Source organism: Bufo bufo, chromosome 2 (genome assembly GCF_905171765.1).
Source record: "Bufo bufo chromosome 2, aBufBuf1.1, whole genome shotgun sequence".
In the NCBI taxonomy this organism is placed as follows: Eukaryota; Metazoa; Chordata; class Amphibia; order Anura; family Bufonidae; genus Bufo; species Bufo bufo.
In genome coordinates this window covers 788,695,744-788,716,526 of record NC_053390.1, presented here as the reverse complement: position 1 = coordinate 788,716,526, position 20,783 = coordinate 788,695,744, and the positions used below count along the sequence as shown (strand labels likewise).

The 20,783-nt window shown below is 45.6% G+C and overlaps 1 protein-coding gene across 4 annotated transcripts in view; it reads right to left on the bottom strand.

The window, feature by feature from the left end:
- Positions 1 to 721: 721 nt before the first annotated feature.
- LETM1 (leucine zipper and EF-hand containing transmembrane protein 1) overlaps positions 722 to 20,783 on the bottom strand; it is a 55,848-nt gene continuing 35,786 nt past the window's right edge. Inside the window, exons 6-15 of one of the 4 annotated variants that reach the window (XR_005776412.1) lie at positions 16,669 to 16,872; positions 16,449 to 16,568; positions 15,505 to 15,636; positions 13,583 to 13,738; positions 12,310 to 12,450; positions 11,388 to 11,522; positions 10,519 to 10,706; positions 8,499 to 8,655; positions 2,036 to 3,023; positions 722 to 1,951 (exon numbers count right to left, since the gene is read on the bottom strand). Coding sequence is in view for 2 of the 4 variants with exons in the window: in XM_040419223.1 (XP_040275157.1) it covers positions 2,871 to 3,023; positions 8,499 to 8,655; positions 10,519 to 10,706; positions 11,388 to 11,522; positions 12,310 to 12,450; positions 13,583 to 13,738; positions 15,505 to 15,636; positions 16,449 to 16,568; positions 16,669 to 16,872 (1,386 nt within the window). In the remaining 2 variants the exon portion in view is untranslated. Of the gene's footprint in view, positions 3,024 to 8,498; positions 8,656 to 10,518; positions 10,707 to 11,387; positions 11,523 to 12,309; positions 12,451 to 13,582; positions 13,739 to 15,504; positions 15,637 to 16,448; positions 16,569 to 16,668; positions 16,873 to 20,783 lie in introns of all 4 variants that reach the window. The other 3 variants (XR_005776413.1, XM_040419223.1, XM_040419224.1) reach the window with 3 other exon arrangements.

The following is a 20,783-nucleotide window of genomic DNA, read 5'->3' as shown; positions in this document are numbered from 1 at the left end:
AGGGTGCTCCACAGATAACGGTATCCCTGATCATGTGATCAGTGGAGGTCCCAGCGGTAGGACCTCCATAATCTAATAGGTATTTTGGAGCTGGACCTCATTTATGATGCCATATACCATACCAGGGCAGGCCAAATGGGACAGTCACTTTAAACATGGCCCCAATGTCCAGACATAAGCCTATCACTAGGCAAGTGTCAGGAAATGTCTACCTAAGCACCCTTAGATTTAGTGGTCCGATGTAAATCACTCATTAAAAAAGGGGTGGTCCGGGTTCAGAGCTGATATGAGGATATGAGCATCGGAGCATTTCAAGGCATTTTTTGGAGATCCGGTGACGTACCGGGCTCTCCATAGGGACTGCTAGGTGGAGGCTTCCTCCTAGCAGTGAGCCCGGTGACATCACCAGCACTAATGGGAGGGCTCTAGCGCTGCCCTAGCCTGTAAAATGACTAGGGCAGCGCTAAAGCCCGCCCATCAGAGCCGGTGACCTCACCGGCATAAATGCTGGGCGGAAGCCTCCTCCTAGCGGTGTACCAAAGTAACTGCTCCAATGCTCATATCAGGTGGGCCGGAGGGGTGAAGATAGGGATATGTCCGGGTTCAGCTGTGAACCCGAACAACCCCGTTAATTCTGGGAAGTTCCATAAAATAAGAATATACACGGTGAACATTCTTATAGATATTTCTACAGACATTTGTTTTATTAGCAAAGCAGCAGTAAGAGAGGCAGGAAAAGCCGGAGAGCGGTCATCCACTTCTCCGACTCCACGCCTGCCGTATACATATCGCCATTTATTGTACTTACAGTCAGAACAGGAAGATTAAAGCAGATTCTCATCATTAGTATAAAAGTATTGGACACAATATCCACTATTGATTAAGTGAAGATCCGAGTGCTGCTGTATTAAAATGCATAGAAATGAAAAAAAAAAAAACACATTCCTGGCGTTGAACACAAAAAGCACCGCAGGACCGGGCCTGAAATAAATAGGAGGAATCTTCCTAGACTATGAATGAAGGCAATGAATAAAAAAACATCACAATAATACATTCTGTGCCTTGTGAACTTAAATTAAGATTCAAATATAAAAAAATAAAGGCCAATATACAACAAAACAGTCAAATCAGCAATACTTGGGGCATCTTCACTATGGCCGCCTGGTCACACAGCCAACACACACCCTTCCTTAGATGCTACCTATGCAGGTACCGAATAGGTATACCTCCCAACATCTGCGTCCACAATGGCGGGACGCTTTAAAAGCCCTGCCCACAAATGCCCATAAAACCTATAGGAAACGCCCATTTTGGGCATATTTGTACAAACCCCACCCACTCTGAGACCAGTGCAAAAACAAAAAAACGGGACTGTTGTGAGGTACGCCACATCACCTACAGCGGCCATAGTGAAGAGCACGGTTTTAGGATTTGGAGGGCGCACAGAGAAAGCAGCTTGTACTTAAAGGTTCTGCTGCACTCCCAAAAGCTAAACCAAAATGGAGGGATTAGTTAAAAAGAAATGCATCTTCCGAGCTGCTCTGTCCTTACGGCCGTAGTCAACAGCCTGGTGTCCGCTTGGATAGATCTTTCTACTTACATGGGACTGCCCTAGTGGTTTTGCTATAACCCCTATGAGTCCTGCACAAAAACCTCTACAGATACCCCGGGTCCACTGTATTCTTCTCAGCTCTCTATAGATACCTGTCTACTTATAGAAGACTGTACTGTCCTACTCTTCCCTATAGGAACTGCAAGTGTTAGGACCATACTGACAAAGAGGTCGTGCTATAATCCCTGCGGGCACAGGACCGTTTTACATAACCAATATAGGATTATAGGGGTGCAGATCTTTTGCTATATCCCCTATGGGTTCTGCACAGGTACCTCTGACTACACAGAACTATGCATAGGGTCTAATATACATTCCCTATGGTCATAGCACAGGTACCTATATAGAACTATAGGGATGCAGATGGTTTGCCCAGGTACCTCTAAGTCTAATATACATTCCCTATGGTCATAGCACAGGTACCTATATGGATCCATCATGAAGTAGATGGTCTTCTATATTCCTTATCGGTTCTGCACGGGTACCTCTAACTACACAGGACTATGCATAGGGTCTAATATGAATTCCTTATGGTCAAAGCACAGGTATCTATATGGCTCTATCATGATGCAGATATTTTGCTATATTCCCTATCTTTGCAATCTGCATAGGGACTATACTAAATCAAATATTTTACCATACACCTTATGGCTTCTATTATATAACTAAATATATATCATTCTATATTACTAATGGCTTTTACCTCCATAACCTCTATATGGGCTATAGAGACAGGTATACCTATATTCTCTATGAATTGTGCGCAGGTACCTCCCTACCTACATAGGGAATGCTCCATAAAATGGTCTATTTTTCTACAAAACTCTGCAAATTCCACCCCTTTAATTTTTTTTGGACCAGGGACAGTCGCATAAAACAACCGGAGTGTCGGGAGGCAGGGGGTAGGGATGTAGCAGTGCCGGGCACCTCCTAGAGAGACCGGCTGGTTTACTGTACCTCTGAGGGCAGAACGAGGCCGAAGGTCTAGAACAGAGAAGATGAATCTAATTGTGCAAAAAGAAAATAGTGAAAAAAAAATAATAATAATAATTGCACTGGATGTTAAGGTTAAAAAAAAAAAAAGTGGTAAAAATCCTGATGTTCCTGGAATGGCGGGAGATGTACATGAAGCCTTTATTTCACTCCATATAACAGTGCACGGGAATATGTCACCTGGCAATGAAATCACTTCAAAAGCAATAGAAACACGGTAGCAGCTGTATGAATAATGTGTACACGGGGTATGGATCGGGGCGGTCTAGTTCTGCACTTCGGCCACTTGCTCTTTCTCAGCTTTTTCTTTCGCTTTCTCCTTCTCGACCAGCTTTTCCTCCTTCTGCAGAAGTTCCATGATTTCGGCAACCTGGCTGGTGGAGATGTCAATGTCCTCCTTGTCAATCAGCTCCACGACCTGAGGATAAAAACCAAGGAATGTGGAATGGTCTTTGTATAAATGTGAATTTAATGGGGTTGTGCAGCACTGCCACCTCTCTATTCACCAGTATGGGACTGCCAGAAAAAGCTGAGCCAGTGCTCGGCTAGTCCTGGAACTCCCACAGCGGTGAATAGAGGGTAGCCGTCCGTACTCTGCTGATCTTCCTTCAGGAGATAGCAGAGGGTCCCAGAGATGGGACCCATACCTAACTGACATTAATACATATCCTAGTGATATGCCATTAATGTCCAAGATGGCAGCACCCCTTTAACCACCTAACAGTTCTGCCCAAGCGCAGCTCGTGCAGCAGGGGGAGGGCTGCTTTAGCTGCTCATATCTCTGGATTGGTAGCAGCTAGAGACATGGGTCTGGTCTTGTTTGAAAGCTTTCAGACAAGATCATAATTACAGCATAAGCACAACATCAGCAGGAGATATCACAGTTCGAAATAGAGTGGGGAATAAATGCGGTAAAAGCTGCATTTACTTTCACTTTCAGCTGCATTCACTGCATCACGATTTCTAACAGTGATATCTTCTGATACAGTGAAGATAATGATGCGATTCTAGTATTGTTTGAAAGCTTGGAATACCAGCTCTATATCTAGCTGTTACCAATCCAGAGATATGAGTAGCTAAAGCAGCCCTCCCCCTGCTGCCCAAGCACTAGGGCAGAACTGTTAGTGTAAGGTCATTTCACATGGGCCAATGGCTAGCCATAATGAGCTGACTGCCGATAAAACGTGGCGGTCTGTGCTTATTTAAAGGGCTAGTTACACCGCCCGAAGCAAACTATACGGAGACTGATGCGATTGTTCGATCCTTATACGGTCTGCATTTTCTGTAAACGGGAAGAAGTGCTGCCAACAATGATTTTTCGTCCCACATGAAAGATGAGACAAATGAGCCGATCACGAGCCTGTCGTGTCTACACAAGCCAATGATCAAGAACGCACCTTCGCCTGATTATCAGCCAATGTAAAGGTTTCTAATAAAAACCCGTACTACATCTTTCCAGTTTGGTCCAAATCAGGGAGCGGTTGGGACCACCTGAAAATAGTATGGATTTTTACTAAAACTTTTAAACTGTATTTTCTTGGTGGCAGTGACTGACAACTCCTGGTTTTCCAATTGCTCCCTGTGATTTTATCCTGGTTCCCTGCGGGAGTAGAGCAGCCACACGTTTGTCAATTCCCCTGTTGCACCTGTTCTTTTCACAACTATATCTGCCAAGTACACCAATTTAATCTTTAGTTGTGATACCCAATATTCTACACTATGGAGCACCTCTACTAAATTCTTTACCAAAAAGGGTCTGGTAGCCAAGGTTTTACAAGTTTCATCTGTGATCCATTGAAGGAATCAACTTTTTTATTTTTCGATTAAAGGGGTTGTCTGGGCTTTTAATATTGATGACCTATCCTCAGGATAGGTCATCAATATCAGATCGACGGGGGTCCGATACCCGCTAATCAGCTGTATGAAGGGAAGGCGCGCCCAGTGTGCACGTGCCATCTCCCTTCCTGCTCGATGCTGCAAGTAGGAAGAGAGACGGGAGGCGGCACATGTACACTGCGCGCCATCTCTCCATACAGCTGATCGACGGGGGTGCCGGACCCCCATTGATCTGATATTCCAGAGGATAGCTCATCAATATTAGAAGTCCCGAGAACACCTTTAACCTGCGGCCACTCAACCACCTGGTAATAGATGAGCATGTCCATGTCTTGTGGTTTATTTTCCATATATTCTCTCATTAGATTGGAGTCCTAGAGGTGTAACCAGACATTTATGATGTATATATACTATATGTTCTATGTCAGTTGGTATTATCCCTTTAAGTTTCATTGTTGGCCCTTGCGATTGATTCAGTCAGATAATGTGGTCCCCAACCAGAAAATTCCCCCCCCCCCCCTCCCCCCGGATGTAGATGTAGGTTCCATTTTTCAAAGTCACCATTGTATCTTATTGATTCATATATTAACTTTTTTGGGAAGGAGGGGGGGAATGAGACCATAATACTGCCACCTATCACTGTGCGGCATTAATAACATGTATATCTGGGTCAGTATGATTACAGCAATACCAAAAGTAAAGTTTTAAAAACTTTTATATTTTTTTACTTTTTTGGGGAAAATTTGCGATTATTTTTGTTATCAATTGACACAACCAAGATAAGGGTTTTGGTCAGACCGATGCTATTTAAGTAGGCTAAACCCTAAAGTCCAAAAGAATAATCACAAAATGGGTAGCTATATTAATACTTAACATTTATTTATTTAATAGTTAAAATAATAGGCCCTTGATGTATAGAAAAAATCTAAACTGAGTGCAATTGAGATATTGCATACAACTCTCTGTTGGCATGCCAACACAGAGAGAAAAGATGGACCAAAAAAGGAGGAAGGGACAGATATATTGATAGGTTGAGAAGAGAGGATGCGTAGTAAGAGGGACACACTGCTGAGTCTCAGCCCTAGATGTCCCTTATCCTAACTCCTCAACACACTAAAGATCTATCCCAACCCTAATTCGCCCTACCTAGACCTGGACTGCCCAGCTTTGTCCGAAAGATAGAATGTGGTCCCTATTTCTAGAGAATAGCATACCAGATCAGATAAAGGAGGGCAGTGTATAAAAGACTGACAAACAAAAATTATATATATATGTGTATATGAGAAAACCTATATACATTGCGATGAATGAGCTATATAGGTACAGTGCTCAGGGATCAATGGTCGGTCCTAAATTAATAAAGAGCGTCCCATAAATACATATATGACACAACCTATAAAATTTGTGATAAATAAACTCAATAGGTACAGTGCTCAGGGATCAATGGTAGGTCCCAAGTTAATAAAGAACGTCCCGACGCGTTTCCTTGAAGGTTAACAAATCTTCAGGGGACTACAACCTTTAAATGTATTGGTCACAAAATTTGACTGAATTGTATGTGTCACAAGTTCTGTCAAATATTTAAATTTCTGCAAGAGGTGGCTCTCAAGTATCCAGAGCAATAGCCACACTAATGATACACAGAAATATTGTCATTTGACCAGAAAGGACTCAAAAGACCCCCCCATGACCACCTGAATTCAGGGTCATAGACACAATGGTTACCAAGTAGCTGGGTCTAGAGTCATTTCGGTCAAAAGACATACAAACTAACACGTGACCACCTATTTGAGGGTCACTAGTTTGATTCATCAATCAGCAAAAAATAATAAAGTGACTATCAGTTCAAAAGTCAATCATAAGACATGGTATAACAGATAGACCACCAGTTTAAATAAAATCCAGGTCTATGACAATACAATATGACCTGAGTTGCACTCAGAGAAACTAAAGAGGCTGTCTCTCAAGCATTGAATCAGCTTTGCTGGTGTATTATCGCCCACCAGATGATGTTAAAAGACAGTTCAATGCTATGTGCCAGAAAGCGCTTGTACAGCGATAAGGTTTGAGCACATGCAGTCAGCAAGGTACTTATCTGTACAGTCGTGATACACCAACTGTTCACAGAGGGGTGCGGGTGTCACGCCTCGGCATTCCGCGTATGGCAGCTGCAGTGAGGGTGAGTTCGCGGCTCGTTTAAAAAGCCGTCCAGTTCCGCCCATTCTCCGCCCATTGACGTCATCTCGTCAGCTGATCGGGTCACGTGACAACAGCACATGATAGTTTCCCGATCAGGTGACCCGGCCGGGATGGGAGGCGCTCGGCGAGTCCTGCTGTCATAGCAACCGCAAACAGAACAGCCTTTATCACGGAGCAAAGACCTAGGCAGATCGGCTGTCAGTCCAGCGGCCGCAAAGGCCATAGCGCCGCCCCAAACCGCACAGGATTGACGTTACAACAGAGCGGATCTGTTTCAATGTGTCAGCGAAGTAGGTAGGCAAAACATCTCCACATGACACATTAAACAATATTTATATATTTAGAGATCAATGGTTCCTTGGTCTCCGAATAGTATGTTTATTTAGAGCTCATATATTTGGATTTCATAATGACTGTTGCGATTTAAACTAGAAAATATACTTCCACCACAGAAAGCAGCAGCAAATGCAAAAAACAAGAGGAAGAAAAGAGACAAGAAACAGGTAGGGATTGAAGAATGTACAGGTTTTAAGAGTACACGTAGATGAGTGGATCAATGGGCTTAAGGATCTATGTAACTGTTGAATGACAACTGTTCATTCAATCCCAAAGGAGCCACAGTCTGCCGGACCCCCATTGATCTGATATTCCAGAGGATAGCTCATCAATATTAGAAGTCCCGAGAACACCTTTAACCTGCGGCCACTCAACCACCTGGTAATAGATGAGCATGTCCATGTCTTGTGGTTTATTTTCCATATATTCTCTCATTAGATTGGAGTCCTAGAGGTGTAACCAGACATTTATGATGTATATATACTATATGTTCTATGTCAGTTGGTATTATCCCTTTAAGTTTCATTGTTGGCCCTTGCGATTGATTCAGTCAGATAATGTGGTCCCCAACCAGAAAATTCCCCCCCCCCCTCCCCCCGGATGTAGATGTAGGTTCCATTTTTCAAAGTCACCATTGTATCTTATTGATTCATATATTAACTTTTTTGGGAAGGAGGGGGGGAATGAGACCATAATACTGCCACCTATCACTGTGCGGCATTAATAACATGTATATCTGGGTCAGTATGATTACAGCAATACCAAAAGTAAAGTTTTAAAAACTTTTATATTTTTTTACTTTTTTGGGGAAAATTTGCGATTATTTTTGTTGCAGCGTTCCAATAGCTGTAACTATTTTATTTTTCCACCCGTGTAGCTGTATGTGCGTTTTTTTTTTGTTTTTTTTTATAGAACCATTTTATTGATATACTATTATTATTTTTACTTTAATTGGAAAAAAGCCAATAGGTCAGGGATACTGACAAATGAAACACATGGTAACACCCAGTTGTCAATTTATTCAACTATTTCCAGGTGGAATAACAGAGGACCAGCAAAACACAGTTCTCAAAAGAGAAAATGCTCCAAAACTGTTATTTCACGTGGAAAGTCAGAATTTACAGTCATGTCAGGAGAGGCGAAAGGTCCTCTTTAAGAGGTTCAAAATACATTAAACGTTCCCTTAAAGGGGTTGTTCAGGATTAGGAAAACAAGAGGCACAGACAGGCAATGGCATAAAATTAACAGAATAAGCACTACTTACCTGTTCTAACACCCACTACTCATAAGATGCTGCTTTGGTCCTCCCGCCAGTCTGCTTACAGGGCTGCAGCCAATCACTGCTCTCAAAGGTACCCTGCGGAAGCCAGCGATTGGCTGCAGCCCTGTAAACAAAGACAGGCGGGAAGGACAGAAATGGCTGCGCTGGAGCCGGGGGAGATTCAACATCCCTGCCTGTACCCCACTTTTTCCTAATCTTGGACCACCCCTATATTATAAACATAAGGGGCTCACAACGTACCTTAGCCACGTCATCCAGATCGATCTTTCCGTCCCTGTTCTCATCCAGAGCCTCGGCTATTCTCAGCAGCTTCTGCTCTGGGATCTTCTGGATGTGCCTCATGATGTTGATGAGCTCGTTAATGCTGACGAGATTCTCCCTAAAGGCGAAATACAATCTGTGTACAGCAAACAGTTAAAGGCATTAAAATAAGAGAAAAAGAGCAAGCAAAACAGTGGGGGGAGAGGGAAACGGGGCGGCAATTACGCCAGGGACCTCTGATGATTGCTGCTCACAAAAGATCTGAAAGTAACTGGATGATTGCAACAAGGCAAAACACACAAAATCAAGCAGTGGACATGAAGTGGGACACAAAGCACGAGGTGCAAACAGGAGGATAAAACAGGACAGACACATAAAAAAGGAAACAAGAATCATTCTCCTGCCAGGGTAAAACTGAATGCACTAAAGACGTATGGTCCAGCAGGGATGGGACATCATACAGAGGAGATTCCCACCTCAGCACATACATGCAGTTTCTATGTAAAATTTACAGATATTAAGTGCAGTACACACATGGGAGCAGCAGGGGGCAGCAGCAGTAGTAATAAAATCAAAGGTATTGACAAAGTTATGATACTAAATTAGGTTCAAAAGTGGCGTCGGCCTCCAAATACTTTGCCAGTAATGCCTCATGCACACGACCGTTCCGTTTTTTTTTGCGGTCCGCAAACCCGCAAAAAAACGGAAGCCATCCGCGTGCCTTCCGCAAATTTGCGGAATGGAACAGGCGGCCCATTGTAGACATGCCTATTCTTGTCCGCAAAACGGACAAGAATAGGACATGTTATATTTTTTTTCCGGGGCCACGGAACGGAGCAACGGATGCGGACAGCACACGGAGTGCTGTCCGCATCTTTTGCGGCCCCATTGAAGTGAATGGGTTCGCATCCGAGCCGCAAAAACTGCGGCCTAAATCTGTGAAATCAACAGAGTGTGAACATACTCTTAGGGCCCATTCATATGGCGGTTTACGGCGCCAGAATTTCAGGGACTACACTACGACTGGTCCAAAAAGGGACAAGTCCCTTCCTAGCATTGTGTCCAGACAGATGCCGCAGGTGTCTGCTTGCGGTTTAGCTCCATTCAATGGAGCCAAGTCGTAAGCAGGTCCGCTGCAAAGAGAACAACCGCGGCAGAAACCAGTAGAACCTGCCATGCGAGTTCTGTGAGTTCTCAAGAGGCCGCACAAAGACAAGGAAATGGCAGGGGAACTGCATACAGAGCCTTATCTGTATATTTACAGTGTTACTAGCTTGTCTTTTCTTTATTTTTTGTCACGGTGTGGTTATTTGACTGAAAAACCCTTAGGGTAAACGCACACGTTCAGAATTTATGTGCAATCCGCACTGAAATCCGCAGGTGTTTGCAGGGAAAGTGACTGGAGAAAATCCGGTCAGGAAAAATAAAATCAATTGACATCCTGCGGATTTTAAAATCTGCACGGAAAAAAAAAATCTGTATCGTGTGCATGAGAATTTCAAATTCTCATAGAATACAATGTACATGACCTACGGTGCAGATTTTCCGCAGGCAAATCCGCACGCAATCCTATTCATGTGCATTTACCCTTAGGGCTCTTTCACACGAGCGGATGCCGTGCGTGTCATCCGCTGCGTGAATGAGAGCCAAGCCGCGCTCTGGACAGCAGAGACACGGAGCACTAACATGATTGATAATGCTCCGTGCCTCTCTGTGATCTTCTTACTACAAAATCACAGAGAGATAAAGTTGTCACCGTGATTTTGTAGTAAAATGATCACAGAGAAGCAAAGAGCGTTATCAATCATGTTACTGCTCCGTGTCTCTGCTGTCCGGAGCGCGGCTTGGCTTTCATTCACGCAGCGGATGACACTTTCATTCTAGGCTATCGCAGCAAAAGAAGCAAGCTAAGCACAGGTCTAAAGAAAGAAACCCGCTGAGATCAGATCAGATGCTGTGGTCTACAAAAAAAAAAAAAATCTTAAAAAAAAGCATTTACCCAACAGGTGGAGATGTACCACTTCCTGCATCCAACACCTTGTCCTCGTTGTCCAGCTCCGATATGATTTTATCAATTGAACTGATCATATGGTTCACCCTCTTTGTCAGCCTCTTGCTCGCCTTTGACTCCTCCACCACCATCTCCTGTCCAGACTTTGAAAGTTCCTTCTTCATCTCCTCCAGATCCTGCAAAATGCATACAATTAACTATGTAGTCTGGCTCCAGGCGCTCTTTAAAGACACAGCCTTCTTCAGGGGTGGTGGAGGCGATCCCGTCTTCTCCACTCACTAAAGAAACTGATGGGACAGCACTACTGACCACCCCCAACACTCCTAATCTGTGACCTAAGGCTTATCAATTTTCCCCCATCCCAAACAAATGAAAATGTAACCGAGCTTCCAGTCGCAGTATGTCAAGGGCTGGGCTTTGTATAGGAATGGCAGGTTTTATTTATTTCATATGATGTTTTTTTTTTTCTCAGATAGACGTCAGCCTGCTGGTGGCAATTTTTTTGCGCACACAAAATTCAGAAATTTGTGACTTTAAACTTTTTTTTTTCTTTTACACTCCAGGCTCATCACAACTGTGCACGTTCTGCAGGGCTTAGCTGGAGGGGAATTCGCCTCCTGCAAACCCACTAAATTTAATGTAATTAATGCCAAAAACTGCTGTAAATTGTAACAAAAACATACACCAGCTCATAACTGCAGTGGTGACGTTGTGGTGCACGGCGTTGTGGTGCACGGAGGGCTGGCGAGGTGCGGAAAATTTATTAATACATTTCGTGCAACTCAATCCAGTGCAAAACTAGATCAATACTGGCATATGAAAGCCCGGCCTCGATACATTCCCCCTCCGCTTCTTACCTCACTGTATTCTTGCACGTCATCCTTCAGTTCAGACAACTCCCCCTTCTCCTTCGTCAGCAACTTCTTCTGCTCCTTCAGCTTCGTGCAAGCGTCACTTAGAATGTCAATTTCCTCCTTGGTTATTTCCTCGCCCTGAAGGTCAGAGACAGTTTCAGATCCGTCCCGTTCTCAGTCACAATTATATTTAGAATTGCAATGGCACAAACTGATCAAAGAGACCAAGGATCAGCGAGACATCTGCTCATATGCAGCATCGGCAAAGGAGCAGGAGCAGGGGACGCCATCCATCAGATTTACAGAGCGCCCCCTTTTAAATGCAGGATTGGATTGTCATCCTCCCCTTGATAGGATTGGGTCAGGTAGGAACATATGTAAACTGGCAGAAGCATCGAGGCATGATGCAAAAGGCACAATTATCACCCCCTACATCAACTAATGAATATTTTATACAAGGGATGCCCCACCTGCGACCCGCCAGCTGTTGCAAAACTACAACTCCCAGCATGCCCTGATATCAGTAGGCTGTCCAGGCATGCTGAGAGTTTTAGTTTTGCAATTACTGGGGTGGGGTCGCAGGTCCGGCATCCCTGGTTTACACTAATAATCTCTCATTTACAACTTCTACATAAAATACATTTTAAAGTGACATTTCCTCTAACTCATATCTGCATCTGTCGCTGAAATCTGCAACTGACGGCAGCAAACACAGTGTATGCAAGGTGGTCCACTGTCTGATGCTGGCATACGACACCCTTACCCGCTGATAACAAACAAGTAAGCAGAAAAACAGGAAAGTGGAATGGCCTGGGAGCACCACACATTCCTATTTTGCTACTTAATGGTTTGGATAGCGCACTGGGACCACTGCAGTTATCCCATCCAGGGATAAATGTAAGAGGACATAAAACACGGCACAAACCTTGATACCCTCCAGGACTGGCGCGGTGTCTATCAGAACCTCTGCTTGATCGGCTGCCTGTGCTGGAGCCACTTCTGGTCTCGCTGCCGAACTGCTCTTCACTTCAGCAGAAACGGGTTCTGGTTCCGGAGCTGCCTCCACCTAATGAAGTATAATGAGCGTCTCCATGAGCAATGCCTGTGTGGTGGACCCCTGACCTCCTCCTCTACACCTTAATGAAATCACTTAAAGCCACCCTCTGGGTTCAAGGAACAAAAAAAAAAAAAAAAAAGTTCACAATAACTGGGGAATGAACAGCACCCTGACCTTGTGTCCTCCTTCCCATCTTTTTAGTTGCAGATCCACATATTCCAAGGCTCCTCCAAGATGGCCGCACCGCTGTCTCAAAGTACCCTCATGCATACGATGCATTTGATAGTCCTAGACACTTGGCTAGCATTGCTCACGTCAACCATGGCAGCCAATCCAAGAGCAGGGCTGAATAAGCAGGAAGGGTCTGGGACTACCAATGTAGTGCGAACCAGATGGTCTGAGAAGTGGTGCTGCCATCATGGACGACAGAAGAGGAGCGTGGAATCTACAGATCTGCAGCTCAAAAAAGGAGGTCAACAAGTAAGTGTTCTGTTTCTGTGATTTTCTATTTTTTTTGTTGAACTGGAGAACCACATTAAAGGGATTGTGCTATGATTAAAAGCTTATACTTGTCCACAGGACACCCATTCTCATGACCCATGGGCTTCCTAGTGGTTGGTGGACCCCAACTGATCAGGAACTTATCCACTATCCTGTGGATAGATGGTAAAGTTTAAATCTTGGGACAATCCCTTTAAAGGGGTTTTCCTAGATTTTAATACTGATTACCTATTTCTACAGCCCTTTTTGAAGGTCCTTTCTCTGCAATCCTAGAAAGGGCTCCTGAAAATAAGCTGATGACAAGGTGGCCCATTTTTGTGTTCCCCAGCGATCAATTGTAATCTCTTGAAGAGGCCTGGTAGCAAGAATTAGATTCTCCTGCAGCGCCTCCACAGGGGATATGTAGCATTACACAGTTCTGATGAAGCTATGCGTTGTCTGTGCAAAGCACAGACGTGTCAAGTCCTCCAGAGTAAGAGCCTAATGGAGTCAGAGCAGCTGAATTTTCAAATACGCAAGCTCCAGTTCTAGCGAATCACATGCACCCATCGCGGGAAGGCACATAAATCACTGGCATTCTGGAGGGTTTGCGGACCTCACAAAGATTTTCTCAATCCAATAAAGAAGGAAACAGCTTTACCTTAGTCTGTAAGCTTTCCTTGGCAACCTCAGCCAACCTCGTCATCTCCTTCTCCTTCCTGATTGCCTCCTCCTCCTGAAGCGTGGCTTCAAGCTTGGTCTTGTTGTCCACCTTTTCACCCTCCACTGCGGCCACCTTAACCTGGGCTTCTTTACCCTGGAAAACAGAGGACAAGGTTAGATCTCCAACAATTCTCCAAGGTTTCTAGAGTTATAGAACCCACTCAGATTGCTGCTACTGTAAATCAAATGCAAGATGCCAAATAAAAGGCCAGTGAAATCAATGGTTCCTTCGTAAAGCAGTTGGTCCCTGCAAGCCCACCTTCTGAAAGTGGAGAACCAGAGGATGGAAACCTCTGCATTGCAACCAATGGTTGTCTATGTAATACTGCAACCGCCACTGATCCACTCGGGGATGCTTAGTGAGAGAGCGCCCCCTATGTATGACGTTCATAAGTTTAGGGGCTGTGTTGGGGTACTGCAAAGGAGCTCCTACTCAAGTGTATGGGACTGACTTGCAATACCAAGCACAGTCGCTCTAAAATGAACTGTGTCGCACTTGGCATACTGTGAAGGAGTCAGAGCCTACCGATCAGATACTGATAACCTATCTTGAGGATAGGTCTTCAATATCAACCCTTTTAAACCTTGAAAAGAGGTTTCATATTCATAACCTATTCTTAGGTTAGGTCATCAATACCTGAACAGTTGGGGGTCCAACACCTGGCAACCTCACCTCCTTACACCTTACCAAGGACAGCGCCGTCCATTGGCTAGTGCTGTGCTTGGTAATGCAGCTCAGCTTCATTTACTTGAATCAGACTGAGCTTCACAAAGGCCGTGTGACTGATGAACGTGACATCACTGACACGGACCGGCGGAGGGGGTGCCGGAGGTTAGACTCCCACCGATCATATACTGAGGATAGGTCATCGGTATTAAAAGGGTTTTACAGGATTTTTAGACTGATGACCTATCCTCTGAATAGGTCATCAGTATCTGATTGGTAGGGGTCCGACACCAGAGACCCCCACCCCCCACCAATCAGCTGTTCGAGAAGGCAGCGGCGCTCCTGTGTGAGCGGCGGCCTTCTCGCAGCTCATCAAGCACAGCGCTGTATATTGTATTTATTGTTTTTATATTGCTTGGTATCACAGCTCGGCCCCATTCACTTCTATGGGGCTGAGCTGCTCCTAGGCCACGTGACCAATAAACGCAATGTCACTCGGCCTAGGAAAAGCAGAGAGAAGCCCGCGGCGCTACTCCCTTATCACACAGCTGATTGGTGGTTGTCCTGGGTGTTGAACCCCCACCGATCAGATACTGACTACCTATCCTGAGGATAGGTCATTAGTAAAATAAAAAATTAATAAAAAATTAATAAATAGGAAAACCCCTTTAAACACTTGGATAACCCCTTTAAAAGGGACCTGTCATATTCACTCTGCCCTAACCACTGGCAGCATGAAATACTGACGGGCTTCCAGATTACAAAGCACTGTTTTAGTCCACACTGGCGTTTTGGTGTCCTTTTGCGAGATCCGTTCAGGGCGCTCACAAGCGTCCAAAACGGATCAGTTTGCATTCTGAATGGAAAAGGATCCGCTCAGTTTGCATCAGTTCAGTCTCCATACCGCTTTGGAGATGAAAACCAAAACGCTGCTTGGCGAGAGCCGTCTGATGAAACTGAGCCAAACGGATCCGTCCTGGCACACAATGTAAGTCAATGGGGACGGATCCGTTTTCACTGACACAATAGAAAATGGATCCGTCCTCCATTGACTTTCAATGTATGTATGCACACATTTTCCTTTTAAAGGTAGGACTTTTGGCACCAGGTAGACGTATCCTTTAAATGACGCTGCTGGACTTCATTCACGGCAGGAATGCACATCTGCTGAGCTGGGAGGCTGGTGTACATACCACGCTTTCGGGTAACGTCTGGAGGGTTGTTTTGAGCTGATCAGCTGGTGACAGTGTGTCAGGGAGATACAAAGCTCGGGACAATAGCAGCAGTGATGTGGGAATTTCCTGATTCAAGTGCAGCTCCAGCCACTGGAACAGAAAAGGCAGAGGGACACGTCCATTAGTTATGTAAAACCTTACATTCCCTCCATACCATAACAGATTAGAACAAATTAAAGAAGTTGTCTCCAAGGTCCAACAGGGTGACTACCAAACGTGGTCAGGGATTGTGGTCCAGGTTTCTTAACTTCCTGAATTGCAGATTGGCCTAGATGGATGGAGCTGCAAGACGTATCATCATATAGATTTACCATTCAGGAGTCTGGGAAAGCTGGATGGCAACCCACCTGGAACATTTATACTGGTGGTCTTATCTCACCTCAGACATTGGTGGCACATTGCCAAGATATGCCACCAGTGTCAGATAGGAGCAAGTCCCACGATTGAGACCTGCTCCTATGTCTAGAACGAGAACCCCCCCAAAGTGAACAGACGGCAGCCACGCATGCACGGCCACCCTCCATTTTGGAAAATAGCCAAGAGCTGGCTTAGCTATTTCCGGAAGTCTCTTAGAGGTGAAGGAGCAGTGGCCGCGCTGGCGTGGTGCGCTTTCCATTCAGTCCCATGGATAGATAATAAATGGAGAGCAGGCTATGCATGTGCATTATGCTCTCCTTCACAAGTCCTGGGTGGGATCTGCACCTTTCTGACATTGATGGCATATCCTAGCCATATGCCTCCAATGTCGGAGGTGATAAAACCCCTTTAAATATTAACAGAAGTTATGCTGAGTTTTCAGCTCCATTAGCAGATCAAAGGATGTCCAGGTCTAATGACAGAAGCAAAGTCTGGCAGGTTGCAGATCACGCATGTTGGCGAGATGTTTACCGGCGCTCTCTGACCTGTTTCAGCTGCTCTCGTAACCGTTCCTCGGTGACACCTAGCGCTCTCATTCCTCTGGCTCGGCACGCTGCCTGCAGTTCCTTTACATTCAGAATGTCCACACCTTCTTCGGCAATCAGCTGTCATCGGAAAGAACGCAAAGAAACGTTAACAGCGGCCATTTTATAGTGCAGGGACTGACAGACAACCGAGAGGAACCATCTGGTGGACACGGTTTACCTTGTCGTCCGCCTTAATAGACCTCAGCTTCATGGTCAGCTGGAAGCGCAGGAAGTTATTTGTCCCGATGGACTGCAGCTCCAGGAGCTTACACAGAGCCACCAGCTGAGGCCTGGTCAGGTTATCGAGGGTCAGCTCATCTTCAAACAGCTTGGAGAAGCGTACAATCTCTTCATTACTGGGCCTCTCGCCAGTGCTCCGGATCTGGAAGTAAAGCGAGACACTTCATTACACAACGTGGGCTCTCAGGGCTGCCAACCACTACAAGAAGGGGTTAAAGAAAAAAAAATATCTTTACACAGTGAATGGTTAATGGGATGCGGTTATGCAATGTGTTGCCTCAGGAGGCTGAACCTTCGGTCAGTTTCTGGTTCTCAAGAAATCATTTATAATCTTGAGGCCAAAAGGACGTTGTGGAGAGCGAAGGAGGCCGCAGTAAACAGCGCTTATCTCCCTCTGTGACCTCCGCTATACTCACCCTGCAACTGGGAGAGGACTGGAAAGTGTCATATTTTACCCAGGTTGTCATATGTTCTTACATCAAGGACTCCTAACCCCTTAAAAGTAATTTCACTCTTGAGGGACCCCTAATGAAGCTTGGTATATGGGCAGGTAATACAGCAACTCTTCTTCATGTTATCACCCCTCTTACTAATCGTTCAGTTGCTCTATACTAGGAATGCCCAACCTGCTTCCCTCCAGCTCTTGCAAAACTACAACTTCCATCATGCCCAGACAGCCTACAGTTATCAGGGCATGCTTGGAGTTGTAGTTTTGCAACAGCTGGAGGGGCACAGGTTGGGTATCCCTGCTCTATACAAACTCCAGAAATCCTGCTATGGGGGAAATAGAAGACTTTTCTTCACATCATCACCCCACTTGCCAATCACAGCCAGTTACAGTCATCTTCCCCCTGCCCTGCAAATCCTCAGTGATTCCCCAAGGAAGGAGGGGGAGATACAAGAACCTTTCTTCATATCATCACCCCACTTACCACTCACAGTCGGTTACCGTCATCTCCCCTCTCTTCTGCACATCCTCAGTGATTCCCCAGGGGATATAGGAGGCTTTCTTCATATCATCACCCCACTTACCAATCATAGACCGTTACGGTCATCTCCCCCGCACATCCTCAGTGATTCCCCAGGGATGGAGGGGATACAGGAACCTTTCTTCATATTATCCCCCCATTAACTGATCACAACCCATTACAGTCATCTCTGCCCCTGAACGGTGAGGTGACCCTGAGGTGGGGACATGGGACCTTTATCCTAAACATACTTTGTAATGTACTTTAGGGGTGCGGAGCAAGCGCCGGATGGAGATGGCTGCCTGAATCAGCCATAACGATCAACTATGGTCAAAATCGGAAATCCCAAGACAGAGGAACATACCGGCCACCCGAAGTCCGGGGCAAGTGGCGGAGACATGGAGAAATTCATAAAGAAAGCCGCTGCTACTTACGTCTCCAAGATGGCACCGGCAACTCCACGAGCGGCTAGCCAGAGACAGCCGGAAGATTTGGGAGCAGCTGGCGGAGGTGAGGTTGAATCAGATAACCTCCCGATATCCCACTCATCCTCTCTAACCTCTGCGTTGGAACCGCTGAGCACGGATCTGGCAGCCATAAAGCAGGATGTTCGCCAGATAGGAACAAGAGTTGAATCTTTAGAGGACTCCCAAACTCTAATCCTCCAACACCAGGCTGCAGTATCACAGCGCCTACAAGTGTTTCAGACCAACTTAAATACTATGTATAACGCAATTGAACACCAAGAATATCGGGGGGAGGGGGATACGCAATAATCTGCGATTCCGCGGAATTCCAGAGAAAGCAGGTGCAGGCGACATCCCTAACAAGATTGCTCAAATATGTTTGCAACTTCTGGGCCCAGACTCTGCCCATGAAATCATCCTAGAGAGGGCACATAGAGCCCTTCGCCCGAAAGCGCCTCCATCTGAGCCACCAAGGGACGTAAATTTGTACGTTTCTGAGTTTCCCAGTGAAAGAGGCTATTCTGTCAAGAGCAAGGGACACTAATACTATCGTGTGAGAGAGTCACAAAATGTAGGTCTTTCAAGACCTAGCACAATCCACGCTGAGGAAAAGAAGAGCACTCAAACCCTTGACTGACTGGCTAAGGTCACACAAAATCATCTACAGATGGTCCTTCCCTTTTGTCCTATCCTTCGCGCACGAGGGTCGCAGAATCCAGATATCCTCTTTCTGTGACAAACGCCGTTTATAAACTGTTACAGATTGATCCACTCGCCATTTCTAACTGGGACCCCGTCCAGGAACTAGGAACTTGCAGACCTTCCTGAACTACCAAGACAAGATCCAGGCAAAGACAACGTACTCCCAAATCCACAAGAGATAAAAGGGACAAAAGGAATACTACTCCCAGAAGACTTCCAATAGGAGACTGATCTATTTAAGCTTTATTTACCGGGTACAATCACCCCAATCTAAATGTTCTCTCAGATATTACACCTAGAGTAGGTTCAGGTCCCCCTCTTTACCGGCTCTGCCGACTATATCTATCCATCCCTCTCCTACTCCACCTGTCTAGCTTACCTGAGCTTTAGACCTGATCCTTACTTCTATCGAAGGGAGTTATAACACAATACAGTTTTAACTCCCCCCACCCTCTCTCTCTCTCTCTCTCTCTCTCTTTTCCCACTTCTACCATTTATTCTTCAATGATACAAGTCTTATTCAAAAGGCTATTTATGTTGAATTTAGCCTCATGGTTTATACCCTGTTTTTGGTTATTTTATTTTGATACTGTTTTTTGTTGCACGGAATGCTTCTTAACACGTGACTCTCCAGAAATGAAGCAGTGGGAATCTTGCGGAGGAACCCCTTCGCTTCACCTTGGGAGGCTGAGTATACAATTTCATGATCTACACGCCATATAGTAAGGGAGCACCATTCCTATGTACAACCAATTTAATATGGCTAATCTCAAAATAGCCTCTTACAATGTGAAGGGACTTCATCCCCCCTCCAAGAGGTGCCAGATCTTTTCACATTTGAAGAAAATGGGCTGCTCCGTCCTCCTCTTGCAGGAAACCCATTTTAGATTTAACCATTACCCAAACCTTTCTTACTCACGGTTCCCTATGTGGTTCCCATTGTGGATCAGACTCATCAGCCTCCAGGGGTGTAAGTGTGGGCTTCAGCAATATTGTAACCATATCCAAGATACCGAGGGCAGATAGATTCTAGTGAAGGGCAAATTAGCCAATCAGACATATACGTTTATTAAAAGGGGTTGTCCAAGTTATATTTATTGATGACCTAGCACCCCGCCGATCAGCTGTTTGAAGAGGAGGCGGGGTGCTAGGTCATCAATAAACATAACTTGGACAACCCCTTTAATATCTATGCCCCTAATGTAAATCAATTAGCCTGGTTCAAGTCTCTTTTCCCAATTATAGAATCCTTTAGTGAAGGTGCGGTCGTCCGGGGAGAGGAGAGTTAAATATTACTTTAGAACCTCAATTGGACTCATCCTCCCAAAGATCTGCCCTGTCACAGAGAGCCCTCAAAATCACACGCAGAAACCTCCATAACATTCACCTAGTTGATACCTGGAGATTGCTAAATCCCTCCAGCCGCCACTACACCTTCTTCTCCAATGTACATAGATCCTACCAAAGGCTAGGCCACGGGTGTCAAACACAAGGCCCGCGGGCCGAATCCGGCCCGCCAGACCTCGTCATGTGGCCCGCGCAGCCGCCGCCGATATGCGGCAGGCGAGCGAGCTGGCGGCGGCGGCTGGGCACAGGGAGATGAGCGCTTCCATTGTGGAAGCGCTCATCTCCAGTCATCTGTATCGCCGTCCTCAGGACAGCGATACAGATGCCTGCCTGTGCTGCGGTAGGGGAGGGAGAGGCGTGTCCCTTTCCCTTCCTCTGATAGGCTGCCGGCCTAGTGTCTGCAGCCTATCAGAGGCCGGCGCAGGCGGTGCGATGATGTCATCGCGCTGCCTGAGTTATACAGCGTGGGACACAGGCCAGAAGAGGCCTGCATCGCATCACTGACATGGAGGTAAGTATGTGTTTTTTTTTGTTATGTACAATACTTTTACTGGCGGGGGCTGTTTGTT